A 26,129-nucleotide genomic window follows, 5' to 3' on the forward strand; every position below is an offset into this window, starting at 1 on the left:
GGGTGAGTATGCCCCGAATGTTCGTAACAGCTGCCCCACGGATTTCCCGTGGAAATGCGTAAAAAATCCAAGAACGTTCGCATCGCATCTCAACCAGGGGCGGATTAACCCTTCGTGGTGCCCGGTGCTTGGACCTGGATCTGTGCCGTGCCCCCCGGGAGCGTTTTGTCAGGGGGGAGGGGGGGCGGGGGTGATGCGCGGAGCCCTGCTTCAAATTTCGGCGTTCTTTCGCCGTTTATTTTTTTCCCACGCCGTTTGGTGCCCCCCCCCACAGGTGCCCTGTGCACCTCAAGCCCGTTGGATAAGCCACCACTGATCTCAACGCATTGTGAGCTTGTAGATCTGCTATTTTCAAATGGCCGAAATGTATATAGGGCTGAAGTGGGTGTTGTATGTTTTGTAATAATAATCCAAATCAACAAAGTAAATAGTAACTAAAGTTTTCAAATAAATTTAGAAGAGTAAAAGTACAATATTTGCCTCCGAGATGTAGTGGAGTAGAAGTAAACTTATAGAAAATTGGAAATACTTCAGTAAAGACAATTTGATCTACACACAAATGTACACCCATGTACAATAGTACAATACAGTAATTACTGGGTGCTGATGGTAGGCGTTGCGCTCCACCTCAGCAATCCATCTCCCGGGGGTCTAGCACATCGTGACCTCTCCGACTCACTTACATAAACGTTTGAGTCATGTACACATTTTGGTTGAGGAGTACGGTGTACGATAAGCACCAAATGTCTTGTGCACTCTGCCAGTATAGGGCCAAGGAAGTAACTCCTCCACAAATGTTTTTCCACATATTTTATGTGATATATTTCACTTTAATTCTATGATGGAAGTGAATGGCGGTCACATCAGGCTGAAACCTTGGCCAATAGATACATATCGATTAGATACATCAATCATAGATACAGTAGATGACTGCATGGTGTCACATATTGGGCACATGAAGTCTGAAATCCACATGGAGCCACGCACCGTTATTAGACCTGTCTGGTTTTCTTGTTTGTTGTTTGTCTGGACATTGGAAAGACAGATTAGTCCGCTGGTTCTCAATGTGAGGTCTGGGGCCCACCGGGGGTCCGAATGGACCCCAACGGATCAGTAACTCCGAGTGTGTACATTCCCAAAGTTATCAGAGGAGTTTACAGTGTAGATTGGGGTCTCAGAGGAGGAAAAAAAGTTTATCACATGGGGGTCCAAGGCCTAATCCGCATATCAACCTGGGGATCCTTGAAATTAAAAAGGTGACGTTGGGATTGGCTGAGAGGCATTGTCAATGTCTCCAAATATAGAAATATAAAATTCATTGACTGTCTTATCGACGACATCAGGATCTACATGAACATAAAAGGGACAGACAGACGGATACACAACGATTTTGGGATTTTTTGGAGAACTGCTGATTTTGCCTACATCCCACTGGGCGCTGCACTCCTTGGGTCATCAGTAATACACAAGGCAAGTTTGTCTATTCGTTGAACAGTTTTCGGGATACACGAAGGCCAGTATCAAAATACAAGCTCGAAACGTGGTGCAAAGCGGATTTTTACCTTGTGGATTTGCTACATCTGATGTTTTTGTGTGACGCTGTAGTATGATCAAGCAGGGCATTAATATACGAAGAAACACAAAATGTTAAATATGGAGATAGGAGGTTTCTGCCCGACAGCAACTATATATACTAGTGCGGTTTCCCCAATGTCAGCACCTCGGCGCGGTGCCTCACATGTCATTCAAACATGTATTTTAAGCATTCGTGGCCTTCAGTGATTCCCAGGTATGCACCTAGAGACACTAGCATAGTGGAGGACAAATATGCCCCTCCACCAATGAATCCTTTAGCGATTAATCCCAGACTGGCTAAATATGTCATTTTACACCAAGACCTTCGTTTCTCCTCTTTAATCCTTTCCTCCTCTTCTTTCTTCTTTCTAATGTCCTCCTCCTCCCTCCTCTTCCTCTCTTCCTGGAGTTTCTGCTGCGCTTCCTGGTACATGTCATTGGTGTAACGTCTTCCTCCGTTGTACTCCACCATTCCCTCTATCTTCTCCAGCAGCTCCTCGACCTGGCTGTGAGGCGTGGCTGCCGGGTTGTTGATGAGTGAATGGTACCTCCCCCCACACGAGTGGATCAGTCTCCTCAGCTCTTCGCTCTCTTTCAGATAGTCCTCCACAGACTTGTGCCGCAGCAGGTCGCCGTGTGTGAACAGAACTACGGTGTACATGGAGGCGTCGGAGCCAAAGTTGTCTTGGATCCATCTGACGGTGTTCCTCTCCTCCTCTGTGAATCTCGCCTTCAGGCTGATCACCAGCAGGAACGCGTGGGGTCCCGGCACAGAGAGCACGACGCACTCCTCGATCCTTTTCTTTAACTCCTCTTTGGTCATGTTGGTGTCATAGAGGCCCGGCGTGTCGACAACCTCGATTCTCTTTCCGCCCGTTACCTCCTCTTCCTTCTGACAACGCGACGTCACCGACTCTGGTGAAACGTCCTCTTTGAAGACGTTCTTCCCCAGGATGGTGTTTCCAGAGGCACTCTTTCCCACTCCGGTCTTTCCTATTAGAATAAGTATCAGGTCTTTGGGGTGTGTAGAATCTACTATGCCTTGTACCTCGATTTCAGCAGCGAAGATATGACTATATAATGCGGCCAACACAAGCAGCCTCCAGAATGGGAGCCAACCATGCCTGTGTTGTGCGTGACATTTAGTGCTGTACCACCGTGATTGGCTGAGAAGCATATTGTCTACGTCTTAAAATATAGAAATACAAAATGAAGAGCACACCTTATTTACCTCACCTGTATCACAGCAGTAACGTCATGTTAGTCATTTCCATATGTGGGCATAAAAGAACAGAGATTCCCGGAATGTATACATAGTGCCAGTGGTGTAAAGTAACTAAGTACATGTACTCAAGTACTGTACATAAGTACAATTGTGAGGTATTTTTACTTTCTTCAGTATTTTATATATATATATATATATCATTGGTTCTCAAGTGGGGTCCGGGGACCCTCAGGGGCATACCAGGGAGACACATCTAGTAGTGTATCATTCTTCAATGTCTTGTTGAGTACAACTAACTCCGGCGGTTGTTGGTCACTCCTGTGAGTCGGTCACCTAGCCATTGTCTAGAACCACCGATCTGACTGATATGCCCATACAGTACATAGGGATACATACAGTATATACTTTATTCGTATACTATAGTGTTGGAAAAACTAAATAATCTAAATTTTGCGCCAAGAATAGACTCAAGAAATGCATGTATACACACATACACCCCCACACACACACAGTGTCAGTAGGTTCCTGGCTCAGTGCTCCAAGGTCTGATTGAAGTGCCTCTTCCCATCCAGGTACAGCATAAACTCCCCGTAGGTCTTGGGGACGATGGTGGGGAGGTCCCCCTCCGAGGCGAAGGTGAAGTGGAACACGTTGGTGGTGTTGTGTTGCCGCGTGAGCGGGTCCAGCACCTCCGTGTGAACTCTGACCTGGATGTACTTCCCTTCCGTGTAGCACACCTGTGACGAGAGGAACAGCAGGGAGCCGATCTCCACTGGCTTCTGGAACACAATGTCATCGACGGCCAACAGTTTGGGTCGTCCGCCTCCGTATATGCAGGCGTTAGTCCAACCCAGCTCGTAGGCCTTCCTCATCAAGAAACCCCCGAAGATCTTGTTGTAAATGTTCCTCTCCTCGGGATAGCAGATCTCCAGTCCTTTGAGTTTGGCGTCTTCCATCCACACGGAGTTAGGAGGCAGAACCCGACTCCGAAAACTCACCATCTTAGAATCCAGGGTGTTGAGGAATAGACTGTGTACCGTCTTCGTCTCTTCTTCCACGGGAGCCACCTTCAACAGCGACACTTTTCTCAGCTCCACGCGGCGGCTCTTATTCTTCTCTCCTTCCTGGAACAGTTTCTCCTCCTCTGGCCCCTCTGGCTTCAGGGGATTCACAAAAGCAGCTTTCTTGTTCTCTGGGTCTCTGGCCACCATGACAAACGTAGCGTCCAGAACCGGACAGAAAGCTCCGTTGTGGTATTGAGACATTTGCATCTTGGCTTCGATGGAGGTCTTCCCCACCCACGTCACATGACCGGTGAACTTGATGTCGCAGTCGGGGTAGATGGTATGCTTCCTCTTGTCTATCTTGTCCACCTGGGCAGTGACGATGGACAGTGGAGACCTCGGCAGCGCTTCATTATGGGTGTGAGAGTAGCTGATCAGTACCGCCAAGCTGTCGAGATCCTCCAGGATTCTTCCGAACCGGACGGTGTTGTGGAAAGTGAGGTACTTCTCTCTGAGCAGAGGCTGAGACCCCAGGGGCAGGTGGGCCTCCACATAGCTGTCCTTCATCCGCCTGACCGGTAGCTCACTCTGAGACCTGGCCAGCTGGGACGACAAGGCCACACGCTCCGCTAAGGCCTGCTTGTGGTCCCTCCAGTTGGTAGAAGCTCCCACAATGGCCCTCAATCTGCTGCGAACCTCCATCATGTCCGGAGGAGGGGCTACGCCCTGCGTACAGAACACCCTGGACACAGTGGACCGCAGCAACAGGAACCTTGGTGAGAGCATCTCTGCAACACTGTTGCTGTTGTTCTCTCTGTCTCCTCCTGTTATGCCTCCTTGGGACAAAGTCAAAGTGTAAAGACACTCTCTCTCTCTCTCTCTTGCCTGGAGAGAATATATACTGTATATACTACCAGTGCTCTGACGTCACACTGACAAGGACCATTCTGATTGGTTAATCGAGGAAGTCTGATGCTGCACAACAGACAACCACCAAATGTACCTTAGCAACCACATGTTAGACCCTAGCAACTGCCTATTAGGCCAGGGGTTTTCAACTGATTGTGAACCAGGGACCACCACCCTGACTAAGAATCAGCCTGTTGCGTTGGGTGGGGATATGTTGACTAAGATGAGTGTTTTTTGGTATCCCATGTCTATATAATGTGTTATAAATATACTTATAAGGCAATATCACCTGCTTATAACACTGTATAATTATAGTTATACAAAATTATAAATACTCATGATGCTTTCTCAACACTGGACTATCTAGTGGTCCATGGCATAGTTACAGGTGGTCCATGGGAAAACGTTTTTAAAAATTAAAATACATAAATAAATAGTATCTTTGTCAAATGTATTAAACTATGTTTAAATAATATTTCATAAGTCCAAAAGCTTGAACTTAAAAGGAGGGGTGGCCCTTGAAGATTTAAATATGCTAGTGGTCCAGAGCTCACAAAAGGTTGAGAACCAAACACTGATCTATTCCTCTTACTTTATCCAACCTTGTTAACTGTCATGTTAACTGATAAGCTATTTGCCAGATGCCATTAAATGAGCACATTTCCTAATAATGATGACTCAACCAGGTAATCCTGTGCACTTCCCTTCTTGAGATTCTAACTCCCTAATTTGTCCACAATGGAAAAGATTGCTCTGATAAATTGTCCAATTAACACAACACCCAGCATGAATGGAAATTAAGATGTAAAGGTCGTAGTGGACAAACATGTTCTCTATTAGCTAGAGAACACGCTGAAAGAATTCAGAACTCTCTGCAGTGAACCGTACTCATTCAGCCCACCACTGAGCACTTTTACTCAGTGTTGAGGTTTGCTTTAACCTGTTGATTGTGACCACAAAGAGCTCCAGGGCCACTTTGTCGTTGTATTTTAGCCGTCTAGGCTTGCCATAGAGTGATCGCATGTGCTGACCCAAAAAATGATCTATACTATAGTGTGAACAGAAAGAGCTGAAGTTGACCAAAAATAGAATTGAGGCCTCTTTCAATTGAACTGACAATCTGAACACAAAAATTAACTCAGTCCCTTCTCTGTTGGTCCAATTCTTGGTCCACTTTGAAAGGTTTTTATAAAAAGTGTGAAAAGACAAACACTTTTCTTTTAATCTACATTGATAAGACACATCAGCAGGAATCACAGCGTTGTAAATTTATTTTCTAATAAATATTCCTATTCAAGTCTACAAATATATTATTTTACAAATATGTATTTTTAAATATGCTTTATTTCAACGTTGGAATTGCAATATAAATCAAGAGTTGGGTCGACAAAACATTTGAGAGACCTTGATATACAGATCAATCCAACGATGCCTTAAATTAGCTGCTCACAGACACATACTGTATACACAGGGAAGGACAGGGGCAGAAACATTATCTCCGACTCCCGGCCGTTCCAGCTTGGCGGAGATAACATATGTTATGAATGCAACTATTTAACCGTGATTCACATGAAAACACTAGTAGAACTTTAAGGTATGTGTTTACTGTAGGTCCAAAACGATGGATTATGATGGGTTTCATGGATCCTATAGAGGCTCTTCCATAATGGACCATACTTTAAAAACAAGTTAAAACAGGAACATCACCAAAAATAAAGCAACAACAAAATTACATAAAATAATAGAAGATATATACATACAAACAAACTGCTTCTTAACTGAGGCAAATAAAACGGTTATATTGCTCATGAAAATCCCACAAATGTGAACAGAATGTATACAAAACTTAAACATAAAAAAGACACATAATACTAACATGAAGTAATCCTCAAAAGCAGTGGTTGTAAATTAGCTTGAACATCTAAAAGTCAGAAGCATATATATTGTAGTAATCTATATGACATTTTATTCTACAATTGGAAACATCTTAAAACCCAACCAGATCAATAACAGAGACAAATACCTCTCTACCTCAAAGTGTGCTGCTTCACTGAGAATCTATGAAGTGAATCACACTTGTGTCATTCATCATTCATGTCAGCTACATCATCAAGATAATTAATTTGCATTTAGCATATCATCTCTGTCGGGTGGAAACCTAATTTTTCCAAAACTGTTACTTTTCAGGATTCAAATTCAAAAGTATCAAAAGTAGCAGATCTACAAGCTCAAAGCGCGGCGCGAAACGACGCGTTTCAAGCTTGCGGATCTGCTACTTTTGAAACTTTTGTGTGACGCTGTAGTATGATCACGTAGGGCATTAATTTACGCGGGGGGAGTTATGAGGTTTCTGCCCTGGTTTAATATATGATTCTTCTTACTGGATAGAGAAGGTCCCTCAGTGGCTTTGTCACTTGCAGCTTGTTTACCAGGGATGTACCACTTTAACCTTGGTGTCCCTATTTTGGGCATGTACTGTATTATAGGCAAAAACATAAAAAGAATCCACACTAAAAATCTATATTGCAAAAAAGGGAAAATGATCAAATGTTTGTGAAAGTATCAAATATAACAGATTTATAAGCTCTCAACGAAGCAACGCGTTTCTGCTATTTCTGCAGATGGCTATGTGATGGACGTGAAATGAGCTAGTTGGAGATTCTCTTCTGGGTCCTGGTCTCCTGCCTCTTCACTCCTGGCTCGCCTGGCTTCAGCACTGGTACCAGGGAGGCAATAGTAACCCATTTCAATGTTCGCAACTCTTGATTTCTGCCCTGTGGTGGCCTGGAGAAACACAGCAGCATACAACTTTAACTTACAGGATCAGATCTCGATTAACAGTCCAATTAACTAATTTACAATCCAGTCTTGTATTGAATAAAGACGTATACATCACCTTCCACAGGTGATAGTGGACAATGATGACAATGATGAACAGCATCAACGGTAGTAGCACTATGACTGTAGTTCTGATGATATCAGCTGTCACTGTCAGGTGACTATTTACAACTAAAAAGAAAATACCTCTGTGAATTCCACATTCAATAAAAAAAATAACTCTAGTTTTACACAAAAGGTACTTTAATGTTTCCATTCTTGTAGCATTCCTTCTGTGTGGAGTTTGTGAGAAAACTGAATTCAGTTTCATGATTTTACAGTTAATTCTAATTATTGTTATGCTTTGGTTTACAGAACTCCTCTCCTGTTTTCAAACATTATGCATCCAAAATGTGGAGAGCATGATGGAGTGAAATTAAAGCTACAGTATCAGTATAAAATGTTTAAATATTTTAGAATTTGTTTTCATGTAACTTTTAATTTATTTTATTTAATGCCACATCCAAAATAGGGACGCCAGGTTAAAAGAGGTTGAGGGTTCAGGGACAAGATCAACTGTGCCCCTATACACACACAGAGAAAGACAAATAATGTAACATTAAATTAACACTAACATATGTAAATACATATGAAATTAATACAAACAAACAAACAATGGTACTCATCATCATCATCAGTCCACCCCCATGTAACATTGAAAGCCTCCAGGAGTCTCTATAGTTTATTGTAAGACTAGACAGACAGACAGACAGACAGACAGACAGACAGACAGACAGACAGACAGCTTTGTTACCTGAACAGATCACCTCCAGTCTCTTAGTGGATGTAGCAGACCTAGGGGTTTCACACTCCCTCAGTGAAGATTCAGACCCAACACAGGGAGATGTAATCAACCATATGTTTTCATTTGTAGAACCATAACTCCTTTTTATTGAAACAGCAGAGCCACAGTTCAGCTGTCTACACACTACAGCTGACGTCTGGTTCCAGACAGAAGCACCATCCACTAGTCTCCACTCTCCTTGGTGTTTCATCTCCAGTATACCAGTACAGTGACTGGTTCCTCCCACCAACCTGACATCTGTACAGAGACGAGACAATATCAGTGAAGAAGCAATAACATTTCATTGTAAAATAACAATCCAAAAGGGTAGTTTGGTATTTTACCTGAGCAGATGAGGCCAACAGTCTTGTCAGGTGAGCAGATGTTTCTAGTTAAACCTGAGGTTCCACAGTCCAGGAGAACAGATTCATTGCCTTCACACTGGAACTCTTTGGCCCACATTGGAGCCTTCACCTCTCCATAGAGCGCCCCCTGGAGGACTGAAGGAGCCCCACAGCCAAGCTCCCTACAGACCACCTTTGCATCCTGCTGGTCAAAGTCACCTTCACACACTGAGACCCACGACTGATTAGACTTCACCTCCACTCTGCCTGAACACAAACTAGTCCCATTCACCAACCTCACAGACTCTGGAGAGAGAGAGAGAGAGAGAGAGAGAGAGAGAGAGAGAGAGAGAGAGAGAGAGAGAGAGAGAGAGAGAGAGAGAGAGAGAGAGAGAGAGATAGAGATTAAAATAGCTCCTTATTATACCACTATAAATGATACATGAATCCATTAACCACTTAAGCCCCAATTTTATACTTACTTGCAAGATAGTGTCACACAAAAAATTGCGAAAATAGCAGATAAAGGAGCTGACAACACATCATATCTGTGATTTTCACTATTTGTATTTTGTTTTTAAATTCATGAAGATGTATGAACATTTTTGAATGCTTTTCAATTTGTTTTAATATGCTTTAATTCGTTTTTTAACTATGTTGACATGCCCAAAATATAGGGACGCCACGTTGAAAGTGGTTGAGGATGGATAATGAATCAGAATCAAGACATTTTACTGTGACTCTATATGCTTGCACAGAGAGAAAAACAAATAATGTAACATTAAATCAACTCTAAAATATTTAAATATATAAGAAATAACAATCTGAAAAAAATGAATAATGTATATATTAAAAATGAAAATAAGTAAATCAAACATTCGTAATCATCATCATCAGTCCACCCCATGTAACACTGACACCCTTCAGAAGTCTCTCTGTACTGTACTGTAAGACCAAACAGACAGACAGACAGACAGATAGATTAATAGATGAATGTACTGTAAATTAGAATAATTTTGGTGGTCATGGTTTGTTACCTGAACAGATCACCTTTAGTCTCTTAGCGGATGTAGAAGACCTAGGGGTTTCACACTCCCTCAGTGAAGATTCAGACCCAACACAGGGAGATGTGATCAACCATGTGTTTTCATTTGTAGAACCATAACTACTTTTTATTGAAACAGCAGAGCCACAGTTCAGCTGTCTACACACTACAGCTGACGTCTGGTTCCAGATAGACGCACCATCCACTGGTCTCCACTCTCCTTGGTGTTTCATCTCCAGTGTACCAGTACAGTGACTAGTTCCTCCCACCAACCTGACAACTGTACAGAGACGAGACAATAACCAGTGAAGAAGCAATAACATTTCATTATAAAATAACAATACAAAAGGGTAGCTTGTCTTTTACCTGAGCAGATGAGGCCAACAGTCTTGTCAGATGAGCAGGTGTTTCTAGTTGAACCTGAGGTTCCACAGTCCAGGAGCACAGACTCGTTGCCTTCACACTGGAACTCTTTGGCCCACATTGGAGCCTTCACCTCACCATAGAGCGCCCCCTGGAGGACTGAAGGAGCCCCACAGCCAAGCTCCCTACAGACCACCTTTGCATCCTGCTGGTCAAAGTCACCTTCACACACTGAGACCCACGACTGATTAGACTTCACCTCCACTCTGCCTGAACACAAACTAGTCCCATTCACCAACCTCACAGACTCTGGAGAGAGAGAGAGAGAGAGAGAGAGAGAGAGAGAGAGAGAGAGAGAGAGAGAGAGAGAGAGAGAGAGAGAGAGATAAACCCCTTATTAAACGATACATGAATCCATTATCCACTTAAGCCCCAATTTTATACTTGCTCGCAAGATGGTGTCACACAAAAACAGCAAAAATAGCAGATAAAGCTGACAACACATCATATCTGCGATTTTCACTATTTGTATTTTGTTTTTAAATTCATGAAGATGTATGAAAACAAATTATTTATTTTTTATTTGTTTTAATATTCTTTGTTTGTTTTTTAACAATGTTGACATGCCGAAAACATAGGGATGCCAGGTTGAAAACGTTTGAGGATGGAGACATTTTACTGTGACTCTATATGCTTGCACAGAGAGAAAGACAAATAATGTAACATTAAACCAACTCTAAAATATTTAAATATGTAAGAAATAACAATCTAAAAACAAATGAATAATTGATATTAAAATTAAAATAAATAAATCAAACATTCGTAATCATCGTCATCAGTCCACCCCCATGTACCACTAAAACCCTTCAGAAGTCTCTCTGTACTGTACTGTAAGACCAAACAGACAGACAGACAGACAGACAGACAGACAGGCAGACAGACAGACAGACAGACAGACAGATAGACAGATAGACAGATAGATAGATGTAAAGGTTAGTAATTCGTATAAATCGATGGGCCTCATTCACTTCTTCTGTCGTATGTCCTTAGACCTTCAGCTCTGTTGCAGTAAGCCAGTCCAGTGTGTCATTGTCTAGGTCATTTTTTTTGTTATGAAGTTTTTATTTTATTTTTTGTTCACATAGCTGGAGGATTGAACAAGCATGTCAGCTGCACAGTACTACTGTGCAGCTAATTCCAATGTACATTTGAACTGCCCCACAAGGGTTTATTATTTGTCCCTCCAGTTAAGAATTTCCCCTACTCCCCACCCCCACCCTACATGGCCCACATAAGTTGAACAAGCATAGACCGGGCAAATACATTAGTATATAAAATAAATACGGCAAAAAAACAAAGCGAATACAGGTACAAAACCGCTGAAAAAGGAAAAAGAAAAGGAAAGAGATAATAACAAGTAAGTATGTAGCGGCCATTACTCAGCAGGAGCGACACCATGGAGTTTGCAGTGATGGGGCACTGCGCAGGAGTTGTTGACCTTCCAATCAGCTTGTTCAGGGTCTGCCACCCCTGTCGACTGGAGTGTGTGAAGTCAATTGACTCTACTGTCTCAGTCCATCGCCTACGTTTCTCATTTAACCTGCAGAATAGGTCATCTGCTGCTTTGTCCTTGTCTTCGCTGGTTTGTGCTTCTGTATGGAAGCGAAGTTGTTCACATTCTTCATCCCAGAAGGGAACGTAGGCTTTTTTTTCATTGTATTTATACTTGTATTTATACATATGACAAATAAACCTGAACTGAACTTTGCGCACACGGCGGGGGATGTTGTCCTGGGCGGCTGCCAGCAGCATCTTGCAGCACGAGTCGTAGGCATCGTTCAAGTTGTTGGGGCACGGGTGTGGTAGACCAACAGCTGCCTTGAAGCCTGCCCAGTTTGCTTTCCGGAAGTTCCACCTCTTGACATCCCTCCCTTGCACAGGTTGGACCAAGGATGGGATGGTGATGAGCGACGGTCGGTGGTGTGACCGGGGAAACATGTCCAAGATGCGTCTTACTGGGAGTGACTGGTTGTTATGCCATTTTGCGAATGCCAGATCTGGATTGGTGGTGCTGTTGGTGGGCCTCATTCACTCAGCTGGTCGTAACTTTCCGACATTATTTGAGTGTAAAGTGTTGTGTACCTTTTGTAAGTACAATCTGACGTGTGAGTCATGAAAGGGAGAGTACAGCCTTGATTTGTGCGGATCACAGCTGTATCTCATGATGAATCCCAGGCTGTACGGAAATCATAGGCGCTCCCGTGTGCCTCATTTTCATGGTTCCACACCCCATTTAACACTATAAAAGACAACCGGAAACATCCAACTTCAGAACAAAAAATTGCATCACTCGTCAAAATGAACAGATCTGCAAGCTTACAGCGTGTCGCGTCGCACCGCCTTGACAACTTGTAGATCAGTGGAATTTGTTAAGCGAGTCCCTCATGCGATCAGGGATCAGCTGAACGTTAATAGAGTAATATATGGGAAGTTTGCAAAGTTTATCCTCACGACCAAAGGTTAATAAAACTTGGAAAGTATATAGTACTGTATTAAAGCCCTTTCTACTGAACAATTGCTCGCTCACCTTTGCTGAGGTAAAAAGATGATGCTGGAATCCACCGATATCTGATAATTATTGAGCTTTATTGACTACTGAGGGGAGATCCGTCCTTTGGATGAACATAATATTCTATCCACTGTGCTACATCGGAATTGGAAATAGATTAATGGACACAGCTAGATTTCATCCATATACTGTATCCTCATCAGATGGTAAGACTTAATATTATAAATGAATTGTGCAAAAGGTTTTAATCGAAATTGTGGCTAATTCACACTGAGGGACCTCATAATTAAACTCTAAATGCATCAACTGAAAAATATACAAATCGGTTTGAATTTGCATCATGTCTATAATATGCATCCAAGCAATAGATCGTTTGACATATTTTTTATTTTATTCTATGTGTGATGACAAATGTTGGGCACATAAGACTCTGTTCATGGAAAGGTGCGGATATGCACTAAGTACAAAATCTGTGCGTACCCTAGCTTAGTGAATGAGGCCGATTGTTTGTTACCTGAACAGATCATCATTCGTGTTTCAGTGGATGTAGAAGACCCAGGTGTTCCACACTCCCTCAATGAAGATTCAGACCCAACACAGGGAGATGTAATCTTCCATACAGATTGACGTGTAAAACCATAAGTCCTTTTCTCTGAAACAACAGAGCCACAGTCCAGCTGTCTACACACTACAGCTGATGACTTCTGGTTCCAGTCAGACCAACCATCCACTGGTTTCCACTCTCCCTGGTGTTTCATCTCTAGCATACCAGTACAGTGACTGGTTCCTCCCATCAACTTGACATCGTCAGGCTCTGTAAAGAGTCAAGACAGTAATCACTACTGAAGAAATAACAGTATTTTCATTATAAAATAATGATCCAAAAGTGCAGTTTGTCTTTTACCTGAGCAGGTGAGGCCAACAGCTTTGTCAGGTGAGCAAGTGTTTCTCATTGATCCTGAGGTTCCACATTCCAGGAGAACAGACTCGTTGCCTTCACACTGGAACTCTTTGGTCCACATTGGAGCCTTCACTTCTCCATAGAGCGCCCCCTGGAGGACTGTAGGAGCCCCACAGTCAAGCTCCCTACAGACCACCTCTGCATCCTGCTGGTCAAAGTCACCTTCACACACTGAGACCCATGACTGATTAGTCTTCACCTCTACTCTGCCTGAACACAAACTAGTCCCATTCACCAACCTCACAAACACTGGGGAGAGAGAGAGAGAGAGAGAGAGAGAGAGAGAGAGAGAGAGAGAGAGAGAGAGAGAGAGAGAGAGAGAGAGAGAGAGAGACAGACAGACATGATCACTGCATTGAACCACTATAAAGGATGAATATTTTCATTAGTGATGCATATGACTCCAAGACATCAGCACCAAGTCATTTACTGTGCCCCTATTCACAGAGAGAGAGAGAGATAATGTAACATTAAATTAACTAAAAGAGAAAATTAATGACCAGTAATCAAAGCAATCATTCATAAATTCAAGACAAAAAAACGAATCAAACAATTGTAATCACCACCATAATCCTCATCAGTTCACCCCATATAACAAAATGGAGTTTCTACATACTCTACTGGAAGACAAGGTAGGGGGCGGGCGGACGGACTGACGGACGAACGGACAGATGTAAAGGTTAGTCATTTGCATAATTCTTGAATTCATTGTTACCTGAACAGATTCCCTCGAGTGTAGCAGTGGATGTTAAAGACTCAGGTGTTCCACACTCCCTCAATGAAGAGTCAGAACCAACACAGGTAGACGTAATCTTCCATACAGGAACTGTAACCCCCCCATTTGCTTTTATTGAAACAGCAGAGCCACAGTTCAGCTGTCTGCACACAATAGCTAATGAGTTCTGGTTCCAGACAGAGTAACCGTCCACTGGTCTCCACACTCCCTGGTGTTTAATTTCCAGTCTACCAGTACAGTGACTGGTTCCTCCCACCAACCTGACATCTGTACATTGACAAGGCAGTAACCAGTGAAAAAGTAATAATATTTTCTATATATTAAAATAATTAGCCAAAAGTGTAGTTTGTCTTTTACCTGAGCAGATGAGGCCAACACTCTTGTTAGGTGAGCAGGTGTTTCTAGTTGAACCTGAGGTTCCACAGTCCAGGAGAACAGACTCGTTGCCTTTACACTGAAACTCTTTGGTCCACATTGGAGCCTTCCCTTCTCCATAGAGCGCCCCCTGGAGATATGAAGGAGCCCCACAGCCAAGCTCCCTACAGACCACCTCTGCATCCTGCTGGTCAAAGTCACCTTCACACACTGAGACCCACGACTGATTAGACTTTACCTCTACTCTGCCTGAACACAAACAAGTCCCATTCACCAACCTCACAGACTCTGATAAGAGACAGAGAGAGAGAGAGAGAGAGAGAGAGAGAGAGAGAGAGAGAGAGAGAGTTGCTCGATTAAACTAGTAAAGCGGATCAATAAATACATTAGGGATGCATGGAACTCTAAACACACCAGAGACAAGTAATTTTACTGTGCCCCTATACACACATACAGAAAAACTAATAATGTAAGATTATTAATTAAGTCTAAAATATCAACAAAAATAACAATCAGAAATCAAAGCAATCATTCATAACTTAAAGACAGAAAACAAATCAAAATCATCATCCTCATCAGTTCACCCCATATAACAACGAAAGCTTCCAGGAATGTCTACTCACTCCACTGTAAGACGGGAAGACACACGTTTCTACACACTACATTGTAGTGACAAGGCAAGACACTGTAAGACAAGGCAAGACACACTCCACTGTAAGGCAAGGCAAGACACACTCCACTGTAAGGCAAGGGCGGATTCAGACTATGGTCATGGGTTCGCACCCGGGACCACTTGGCAGATGTTGTGATTAGTGTGAACACTGCGTACCGTTCCCTGGAACGGATCACCGTACCGTAGGTAGTCTGGGGTCCGATTCCTGCATACTCTGGTACGGAACACTGCAATGCGAAAGCCATCCGTACCAAAAGAAGGAAGTGGACGGCTAATCATTTATTTATTTTATACCTTCTGATAGTTCTACTTGAATGTTGACAAGAAATAATAATCCCGCTGTTTGAGTGGCGTGATCGTGAAAAAACATAAACGGCCAATGTGAATGCTGGCCGGCGGGGAGCGGGTAATCGTACTCGGGAACGGTTCGAATCAATCAGACCCAGTCTGAATCTGCCCCTAAAGGCAAAGCAAGACAAGACAAGACAAGACAAGACAAGGCGAGGCGAGGCGAGGCGAGGCGAGGCGAGGCGAGGCGAGGTAGGCAGGCTAACTGACTGACTGACTGACTGACTGATCATGAAATGTTAGGGTTCAAGTGGTAAAGACTATTGTCATTGTTAAAGTAATTGTTTGTTACCTGAACAGATCATCTTCAGTGTGTCAGTGGAAGAATGAGACCCTGGTGTTCCACACTCCCTTAGTGAAGATTCAGACCCTGCACAGGGAGATGCAATTGACCATACATGATGATATGTAGAAGCATAACTCTTTTCTATTGAAACAACATGGCCACAGTTCAGCTGTCTACACACTACAGCTGATGAGTACAGATTCCAGTCAGTCCAACCAACTGGTCTCCACTCTCCCTGGTGTTTCATCTCCAGTCTACCAGTGCAGTGGCTGGTTACTCCCACCAACCTGACATCAGACACTGTACAGAGACAAGACATTAACCAGTGAAAAACTCACAATATTTGAATTATTATAATCCATACCTAAAGTGTCTTGAAGATGATTAACGCCTAATTACACTGTGTGAGCCAAGCCATGGCTCATGAATCTGTACTAGATACTATTGGAGCTATGTGCCCATGAGCTCATAAGTTAAACAATGTGTCTGTTAGATAGATAGATAGATAGATAGATAGATAGATAGATAGATAGATAGATAGATAGATAGATAGATAGATAGATAGATAGATAGATAGATAATTAGAGAGAGAGAGAGAGAGAGAGAGAGAGAGAGAGAGAGAGAGAGAGAGAGAGAGAGAGAGAGAGAGAGAGAGAGAGAGAGAGAGATAAGTAAGGGAGTATCTCAGGGTCTTGTTCCAAACATTTAGTTTGTCTTTTACCTGAGCAAGTGAGTCCAACAGTCTTGTCAGGTGAGCAGGTTTTTCTAGTTGAACCTGAGGTTCCACAGTCCAGGAAAACAGACTCATTGCCTTTACACTGGAACTCCTTGGTCCACATTGGAGCCTTCACTTCTTTAAATAGCGCCCTTTGGAGGACTGAAGGAGCCCCACAGTCAAGCTCCCTACAGACCACCTCTGCATCCTGCTGGTCAAAGTCACCTTCACACACTGAGACCCACGACTGATTGGACTTCACCTCCACTCTGCCTGAACACAAACTAGTCCCATTCAACCTCACAAACTCTGGAAGGAGAGAGAGAGAGAGAGAGAGAGAGAGAGAGAGAGAGAGAGAGAGAGAGAGAGAGAGAGAGAGAGAGAGAGAGAGAGAGAGAGAGAGAGATTGCTTAATTCAACCACTACAAAGAATACATTAGGGATGCATATGGAACTCTAAACACATCAGAGACAAGTATATTTTCTGTGCTTTTATACACACAGAGAGAGAAAGACAAAGATTTAACATTAAATTGACTCTAAATACATGACAAAAGAAACAATAATCAGAAATCCAATTAATCATGCATACATTAAAGACAGAAAACAAATCAAACAATTTTAAATCATCATCCTCATCACATCACATCACTTCACTTCAGACAGTTACAGTATGTTTATCAAATGACTGTTAAGATTATTGTCATTGTTGTTTGTTACCTGAACAGATCACTTCCAGTTTCTGAGTGGATATTAAAGACTTATGTGCTCCACACTGACTCAGTGAAGATTCAGACCCAACACAGGGAAGGGTCATTTGCCATACGTGTTGATATGCAGAACCATAACTCCTTTTTATTGAAACAGCAGACCCACATTCTAGCTGTCTACACACTACAGCTGATGAGTTCTGGTTCCAGACAGACATCTGGTCTCCACCTACTAGTCTCCACTCTCCCTGGTGTTTCATCTCTAGTATACCAGTACAGTGACTGTTTCCTCCTACCAACCTGACATCACCAGATGCTGTACAGAAACAAGACAGCAACCACTGACCAGTGAAGAATTAATAATAATTTCATTATTATATAATAATATATATGTGTAGTTTGTCTTTTACCTGAGCATATGAGTCCAACTGCCTTTTCTGGTGAGTAAGTGTGTCTAGTTGAACCTGAGGTTCCACAGTCGAGGAGAACAGACTCCTTGCCTTCACACTGGAACGTTTTGGTCCACATTGGAGTCTTCACTTCTCCATAGAGCATCCCCTGGAGGACTGAAGGAGCCCCACAGCCAAGCTCCCTACAGACCACCTCTGCATCCTGCTGGTCAAAGTCACCTTCACACACTGGGACCCACGTCTGATTAGACTTCACCTCCACTCTGCCTGAACACAAACTAGTCCCATTCACCAACCTCACAAACTCTGGAGGGAGAGAGAGAGAGAGAGAGAGAGAGAGAGAGAGAGAGAGGATAAAAGTTCCTTTCATTTCATATCCTTTACATCACTTCTGAAAACACACACGTTTATCAAATGACTGTTAAGATTATTGTCATTGTTGTTTGTTACCTGAACAGATCACTTCCAGTCTCTGAGCGGACATTAAAGACTTATGTGCTCCACACTCACTCAGTGAAGATTCGGACCCAACACAGGGAAGGGTCATTTGCCATACGTGTTGTTGATATGCAGAACCATAACTCCTTTTTATTGAAACAGCAGACCCACATTCTAGCTGTCTACACACTACAGCTGATGAGTTCTGGTTCCAGACAGACATCTGGTCTCCATCCACTGGTCTCCACTCTCCCTGGTGTTTCATCTCCAGTATACCAGTACAGTGACTGGTTCCTCCTACCAACCTGACATCACCAGATGCTGTACAGAAACAAGACAGCAACCACTGACCAGTGAAGAATTGATAATAATATCATTATAAAATAACAATACAAAAGTGTAGTTTGTCTTTTACCTGAGCATATGAGACCAACTGTCTTTTCTGGTGAGTAAGTGTGTCTAGTTGAACCTGAGATTCCACAGTCGAGGAGAACAGACTCCTTGCCTTCACACTGGAATGTTTTGGTCCACTTTGGAGTCTTCACTTCTCCATAGAGCGTCCCCTGGAGGACTGAAGGAGCCCCACAGCCAAGCTCCCTACAGACCACCTCTGCATCCTGCTGGTCAAAGTCACCTTCACACACTGGGACCCACGTCTGATTAGACTTCACCTCCACTCTGCCTGAACACAAACTAGTCCCATTCACCAACCTCACAAACTCTGGAGAGAGACAGAGAGAGAGAGAGAGAGAGAGAGAGAGAGAGAGAGAGAGAGAGAGAGAGAGAGAGAGAGAGAGAGAGAGAGGATAAAAGTTCCTTTCATTTAACCACTACAAAGGATACATGAATCCATCAACCAAGCCCTATTTTTACTTATTCATATATGGTGTCACATAGCTCTGGTCCGATAGCCTTTGTAGCCCCCACAGTCATAGTAGCCAGAACCGGCGTGCAAAAGACCTGCCAATCGGGCTCAGCCCTATTGGCATGACTGGTAACACGTCGGACTGGCGAGTGGGAGCCTCGGGTTCAATCCCAGCTCACTGCACTTCACTACAATCTGGCGTAGTCGGCAGGACGAGGAGCGTAATATCCTCGCGTGAGGGACATGAGGGACGTCGTGTACGGTGGTCCACGGCGTGAAGTGTGAAGCGCGAGGACGCGCTCCAAAGATCAGGGGGGTGATTGTAGCCCCCACAGTCAAATTAGCCAGAACCGGCGTGCAAAAGACCTGCCAATCGGGCTCAGCCCTATTGGCATGACTGGTAACACGTCGGACTGGCAAGTGGGAGCCTCGGGTTCAATCCCAGCTCACTGCACTTCACTACACCTTGAAGGAGTTCCCCTTAAGGCTATGGGACTTTCGAGCCTTTGCACACGCAACACTGGCTGCACAGCCTCTCGTCTGCAGTAAAAAAAAAAAAATACACACTTTCGCTACTCACCAAAACAAAGACGGTTTTATGGAGTTGAAAGTCAAATATTTCACCGGAAGGAAAACATTTCTTTAGTTACTCCGCTGTGCCCTCTACAGATCTTGTCATTAGAAAAATTCCATTGACCGGATCTGTAGAGGGCGCAGCGAAGTAACTAAGGCTCAAAGGTCCCATAGCCTTATGGAGAACTCCTTCAAGGCTATGGACCGCAGAGCTAGCTGTCACTGTCACACAAAAAATAACTTTTGAGGCTCAAAAGTGTCTTGCACCCCAATATCTTGTTGAGCTCCTGTCTCCTTATAACCTTCCCCTATATTGGTCCCCAGGTGGGGCTCTCCTAATAACCATGGGTGATCTGGTTTTTGTTGTCCAAGCTTCTAGACTCTGGAATGCTCTACCTGAGACAATTTGACGAGCTGACACTATCTTATCCTTTACATCACCTCTGAAAACACACATGTTCAGAAAAGCCTTGCTGTGAATCACCCTCTCTATGTTGTATTGTTTCCCCTTTTCTCCAGCTTATCATATTGAATTTTGTATTAGCTCTTTTATCAGAATCAGCTTTATTGTCACATCACAGGTTTACAGAAGTAAAGAAAAAAGTGGGTGACGTCTCAAATAAAACGTCACATCATCTCTACAAAAAAAAACTAGTTGATCATCTATTACAGAACACAACACATCACCATAAACCCATATCATGTTAAATTGATCAACGTCCTTCATTCAGGGCTTTCACCATTCTATTAAACAATAATTCAACATCAATGTCCACTGAGTCATCAGTCTTAATATTTGTTCTAAAATAGCCATCTTTGCTTGTCCCAAGATAAGTTGACAGTTGTATTTTGTAGACATTCTATACTTAAAATAGAACACCTTCCCTGCCCTATTAAATATTCTCTTCAGCAATGCAAACAATGGCACTAGATGTTTACACTCCAAATATAACAGTGAAACACAGTCTCTTTGAAAAGGCAAAAAGGTTCATTATCATTTACACCTTGGTTAATAACAGAAATAAAAGCATTGACTGCTACTATCCCATAAGGCATAAGGTCGGATGAGCGGGTCCAGAACCGCTCATCCGACCGATGTCCATCCTATCCTATATTAGAATTGGCGGACCAGCCGGTCGGCGGGCGGACCTCTGACGTCATGCTCTTGGCACTATGACTCAGCCATAACCATATAAGGAGTTCCCAATGTGGAGTGTGTTGTCTAACCTCATTGTGTCGTCATGGCATCAGCAAACAAATCAGTCAGCTCCACATATGGGCACAAAAGGGGCATGCCCAAATATGGGCATAAACTGATGACATCAGGGATCTCCATATATGGGCATCAAAGGGCCAGGACTGACAGATACAGAGATCTCCAGACCCTGTCAGATTCTTCCTCTGTCTGTCTACCCACAATTGGAGTGACAAACATCCAAAGGTAATACATTTTGGCAATATGGTGACATGTTTTAATGAGTGGCATTCTATATCCCTTTTACAGAATTCGGCAAGTGTGGAATTTTATGAGGGGGAGCTGGGACACTCCCGGATTCAGTAAAGGGTAGGGGGATGGGGTTTTAAGAGGGTTTTGGATATCAATGTTTAGCCAGCTTTTAGGCTAATATATTTTCTGTATTTCCAGAGCCTCCAGGTCTTTTCAATGGTTAACTCCATTCTAGAATCCTGTGGGCATTTATCAGTGGGAGCCTTAAGGATACGTTGACTGCGTATGTTGTGTTATTTTGTTGTATTTTTGTCATTTTTGCTATATTTTGTATAATGTCTGGGATGAGTCGTGTTGAGGGGACGAGATGCTTCATGTGTGGTTTATTGTAAGAAGTGTTTCCCACCCAGGTCATATTATATATTAGAGACTGGGTTGTGTCAATGATGGTTGTATTTCGGGTCATGTGTAATAGTAGAGCTATAGGTTTATTATACAGGGTCATTATTAATTAATTTTGCATGGTTTTGATTTTGCTGTGCTTACTTATTTACTTCATTTGATTTTGGTTTTGTGTGTTGGTATTATTTTCCTTTTGTGTTTAGTAGGCCCTGAAGCTTTCAGATAGATAGATAGATAGATAGATAGATAGATAGATAGATAGATAGATAGATAGATAGATAGATAGATAGATAGATAGATAGATAGATAGATTAAAAAAGTTAATAAGTATAATTGTTGAAGTAATTGTTTTTTACCTGAACAGATAACCTCCAGTCTCTGTGTGGATACAGAAGACCTATGTGTTCCACACTCCTTCAGTGAATATGCAGACCCAACACAGGGAGATGTAGTCGTCCATAAGAATTGAAAAAATGAAGAACCATAACTCCTTTCTATTGAAACAGCAGAGCCACAGTTCAGCTGTCTACACACCACAGCTGATGAGTTTTGGTTCCAGACAGACCTACCATCCACTGGTCTCCACTCTCCCTGGTGTTTCATCTCCAATCTACCAGTACAGTGACTGGTTCCTCGCACCAATCTGACATCAGACTCTGTACAAGACAGTAACCAGTGAAGAAGTAATCATATTTTCATTATAAAATAGAGGATTAAAGCCTAATTTACACTGTGTGAGCCAAGCATGGCTCATGGCTCTGTACCAGATAGGCCTACTATTGGAGCTGTTATGATGAGCTCATACTGCATAAATTAGGCTATAAGACATTTAATTTACTCATAAATATATATATACACATACAGGTACAAATGCATAATGCTAATTCTTCTATGTCTCCCTCTTTACACATTCAGTATTTTACCTGTGTAAATGAGTTAGCAGGAAATGACTAAAATAGCTTTCATTAGAAGAAAAACCTTGATTATAATGTATAATAAATAGTTGTATCATCTTTGTTTACCTGTTGAGTCCTGGGTTGGTTTAGCCTGCAGAGCTGAGGACAACAATCAGACAATAGATAAGCTTCATTGTAACATAGAACAAGGATCCTCTAGCAATGCAGTTTGTTGGTTGTTGAAATACAGGAGATGATGACCTTTGTTTGTGAATTCTTCAAAACACATACAAATAAAAGATACATGCATGTTACGATACTACCCTATAAGTTTGATTTTTCCCTTTTGAAGGAAGGACCAAGATTGATGACGGACACAAGAGGGAAGTTTACCTGAGACACCTTTTCAGTCTAACCCATCCATATCTACCCTACCCTACCCTACCCTACCCTACCCTACCCTAACCTACCCTGACCCTAACCTAAGCTACCCTGACCTGACCTAACTCATCCTTACCTATTGAATGAGATTGAAACAGATGTCTCTGACTCACTGAGAATTTTCGTTTTTTAAAACGTTCCTTAACGGAGTATGAAGAATCCAAAAATGATGAAGAAACTTGGAATCACACGAGCACCCAGGCGTGTGTCTTTCGAGCATCCGGTTTAGCCGGAAGTGTTTTTAAAGTTCTGTGGTGATATTTCGAAACTTTTGTCAAAGTTTATGGACATATCTTTAATATAGTTTTGCTCTGTCTCGGATTAATTCCATTTATCAAGTTTTTTCTTCATTTTTGGATTCTTCATTCACCGTTAAGGAATGTTTTACAAACTAAAATTCTTCTCGATGCTGTGGCAGTATTTCCTTTGCCGCAGCTGCCGGCTCAGCCAGTGGCATCGAAGCTGCCGGAGGCACAGGCAGTTTTGCTGCCTATAGGCAGAATAGTTTTACTGAGGTTAGGGTTAGTCATGGTTTTAATGAGGTTAGGGTTAGGTTTAGGCTGCCTATATAGACGATATACAGTATAGAGGCATCTGCCGCAACGATATACAGTGTAGAGGCATCTGCCGGTGTAGCTGCTGCCGGTGTCGGTCAGTTAAACCATTGGTTCTCGAAGTGACAACAAATAAATTAACATTGATTTTACAATATAAATTGGGGTCCCAGAGATGGAAATGCAATTGAATGGGGGTCCGTAGCCTAATGCATGTCAAACTAGGGGTCCTTGAAATTAAAATGGTTGGAAATCACTGCTAGAACTGTAAAAGACTTCTCTTATGGGGGTCCCTGGCATACCTTTTCAAATGGGGGTCTGCGGGCTAATAAGTGTCAATTTGGGGGTCCTTGACAGGAAAAAGTTTGAGAACCACTGAGTTAAACTATGCCTAAACCCATTTTTATGGGTCGCCAGTTTTTGTTTCCCACATTAAAAAAGTATACTGTACGTATATAGCTATATTCATATATAGAGACAGCATTTCAGTTCAATTAAAAAAAGTATATTAACCCTATTATTACCAATACCCAAGACGCTCACCTAAAATGCTTCCAATAATATCTAGAATATAGAAAATATTTCAGTTCTCTGCAAGCAGATAAAAACAGCACATGTGAACGTAAGGAAGTTGAGGGGAAACGGTAAAAGCGGCCATTGACAATTCAGAAAACTTGTCAAGTCAAGAAACATATGGACGTGGAATAAAAAGCATCCAGTAATCACTAAATGTGCTAAAATATCCTGTTTTACATTACATCTTAGCTATCTGCTGTAATGTTTCACATAGCCAACAAGTGTCATTAAAACAAAGTCCTGCTGTACCTGAGCTCCAGACCAGAATAAAAACCAGCACCACTATTCCATCCATAGTGTTTGTAGCTGCCAGGATATGCTTGCAGAGCTGTGATCCAGACTGTAGTCTTCACTGAGCAAGCCTTCCTCTCTTATAACCTTTTATTTTGAAACGTTATCTCTCCTCGCTATCAGTATCTGATCATTAGGTACTTTCTCTGTAACGTCACAGGGAGCCATTATTAACCACATCTTCCTGTATAGCTTTCTGGTGGGTCTAAGATGAAAAATCTTACATAAGACACAGTGAACCCTACATCTAATTAATTTTATTTCAAAAATGTAAAAAAAACAAAACAGATGTAGGCCTACAAGCTTGCAGTATATGCTCTGGGTGCATATACTGTAGCGCACTGTATGTATAAATGCATGTGTGTGCATGTACTATGAATGTAGAAGTGCAGGTGTGAATGTGTGCATATGCTCTATTTATAGATGTGTGCATGAGTGTTTCATTGGAAATGTTGACACCACCATCATAATCGTCATCAACCTAGTGTGATGGTATGTGGAAACATACTAACATTATAACTCAACAGGAAGCTGAAACACAGATTCTGAGAAAACACCCTGCACTTACCAGTCAACAAAAACCAACAAGCTAGTAAACCAAACCAGCTAAACATGATATTATATATATATATATATATATATATATATATATATAGAGACGTTGGCAAGTGTCAGTATAATATTAACCCATTAAGACCTGAGGCCGATTCTACAAATGTCTTCTAAATCCTAAAATGTTGCTATATCAGTGGTGCTCAAACTTTTTCATGTCAAGGACCCCCGAAATTATATATATTTGGCTGTGGCCCCCCCATCTCAAAATCTTTTTGTTCCAGGGACCCCCAGAAGCAAAGATGTGAGTTAAAATGTTTGCTTAAAAAATATATTCAAATATTTGCAAATAATTTCAAGATTTTTCAAAAATAGCAGATCTACAAGCTCATAGTGTGTCACTTTGTGCCGCACTATGAGCTTGAATATCTGCTATTTTTTAATAGCTAAAACTAAAATGATGTATATTTGAAATTGTGTCCGCATTTTAACATAATTCTACTGGAATTTACTAGTGTGTGAAAGTCCAATGCTAATGAGGAAGACACAGATTTAGATCAGAACACAAACAATGAATGTGCTTTTATTATTGAAACCCAGTACAAGACAATGGGTTGAACCAGACAATCCAGTTATCAGACACGAGATTTACAAACAGAAGGGAACTGAATGGAACATTGATCGTCATTCCATGATTTAGTAGAAACATGTGTGACACAGTGTTCTCTTCCAAATGAATTGTTTGGCTCTCCGGTACCCCACATGGTGAAGTTCACCTAGGAGAAAAATAAATAAATAAAGAACCTGCACACTCATCTGCTCCAATGTAATCTAATGACAACGTTTCGAGCCAAGGCTCTTCATCGGGTCAAACTCGATATGTGTGTACCCCACCCACATAAATAGACACCCACAGGTCATGTTATTAATTAGTGGGTGGAACAACACAATAGGGCAGGTAATAATTATCCCATTTAGACCTGTGGCTGACACTAAAAGTTTTCTGGAAAATGTTAAAAGAAATTCGACTATAAATCACCTCCGTCTAGTGGAAACCTCATATGTAAAAAAAATAGCAAAAGTAGCAGATCGACAAGCTCGAAACGTGTCGCTTCGCGGCGTGTTTCGAGCTGGTGGATCTGTAGGGCATTCATTATGAAAAAACACAACAAGATAGAATATGGA

General features: G+C 42.2%; 3 protein-coding genes across 3 annotated transcripts; all 3 read right to left on the minus strand.

Moving 5' to 3' along the window:
• Nucleotides 1-1,741: 1,741 nt before the first annotated feature.
• LOC308100534 (GTPase IMAP family member 9-like) lies at nucleotides 1,742-2,752 on the minus strand (the record flags this gene model as incomplete). Its single annotated transcript, XM_080449600.1, has 1 exon — nucleotides 1,742-2,752. One exon carries the CDS (start codon nucleotides 2,750-2,752, stop codon nucleotides 1,742-1,744), a length of 1,011 nt encoding a protein of 336 aa, XP_080305726.1.
• A 578-nt stretch (nucleotides 2,753-3,330) lies between these two features.
• On the minus strand, nucleotides 3,331-4,590 carry LOC308100535 (acyl-coenzyme A thioesterase 9, mitochondrial-like; the record flags this gene model as incomplete). The annotated part of the gene is made up of 1 exon (XM_080449601.1): nucleotides 3,331-4,590. One exon carries the CDS (start codon nucleotides 4,588-4,590, stop codon nucleotides 3,331-3,333), a length of 1,260 nt encoding a protein of 419 aa, XP_080305727.1.
• A 2,448-nt stretch (nucleotides 4,591-7,038) lies between these two features.
• On the minus strand, nucleotides 7,039-24,448 carry LOC308100142 (scavenger receptor cysteine-rich type 1 protein M130-like). Its single transcript, XM_080449056.1, has 19 exons — nucleotides 24,351-24,448; nucleotides 22,657-22,689; nucleotides 21,991-22,290; nucleotides 18,763-19,068; nucleotides 18,360-18,668; nucleotides 17,910-18,215; nucleotides 17,510-17,815; nucleotides 16,796-17,098; nucleotides 16,081-16,374; nucleotides 14,750-15,055; nucleotides 14,372-14,659; nucleotides 13,600-13,905; nucleotides 13,210-13,509; nucleotides 10,130-10,435; nucleotides 9,756-10,043; nucleotides 8,719-9,024; nucleotides 8,345-8,632; nucleotides 7,610-7,722; nucleotides 7,039-7,497 (listed from the first exon to the last, which is right to left on the minus strand). Exons 1-19 carry the CDS (start codon nucleotides 24,394-24,396, stop codon nucleotides 7,339-7,341), a joined length of 4,863 nt encoding a protein of 1,620 aa, XP_080305182.1. The 5' UTR covers nucleotides 24,397-24,448; the 3' UTR covers nucleotides 7,039-7,338.
• Nucleotides 24,449-26,129: the final 1,681 nt, after the last annotated feature.

This window comes from Gymnoscopelus braueri, assembly GCF_963280865.1.
Source record: "Gymnoscopelus braueri genome assembly, chromosome: 14".
Classification (NCBI taxonomy): domain Eukaryota; kingdom Metazoa; phylum Chordata; class Actinopteri; order Myctophiformes; family Myctophidae; genus Gymnoscopelus; species Gymnoscopelus braueri.

What these genes read in the sequence shown, in the direction of transcription:
- LOC308100142 (XM_080449056.1), bottom strand. Translation starts at nt 24,396, where the DNA reads ATGGATGGAATAGTGGTGCTGGTTTTTATTCTGGTCTGGAGCTCAG. An exon ending in TATTCTGGTCTGGAGCTCAG is followed by an intron (nt 22,690 to 24,350) that starts GTACAGCAGGAC and finishes TGTTGTCCTCAG; the next exon opens with CTCTGCAGGCTAAACCAACC. An exon ending in TGTTGGCCTCATCTGCTCAG is followed by an intron (nt 8,633 to 8,718) that starts GTAAAATACCAA and finishes GTCTCTGTACAG; the next exon opens with ATGTCAGGTTGGTGGGAGGA.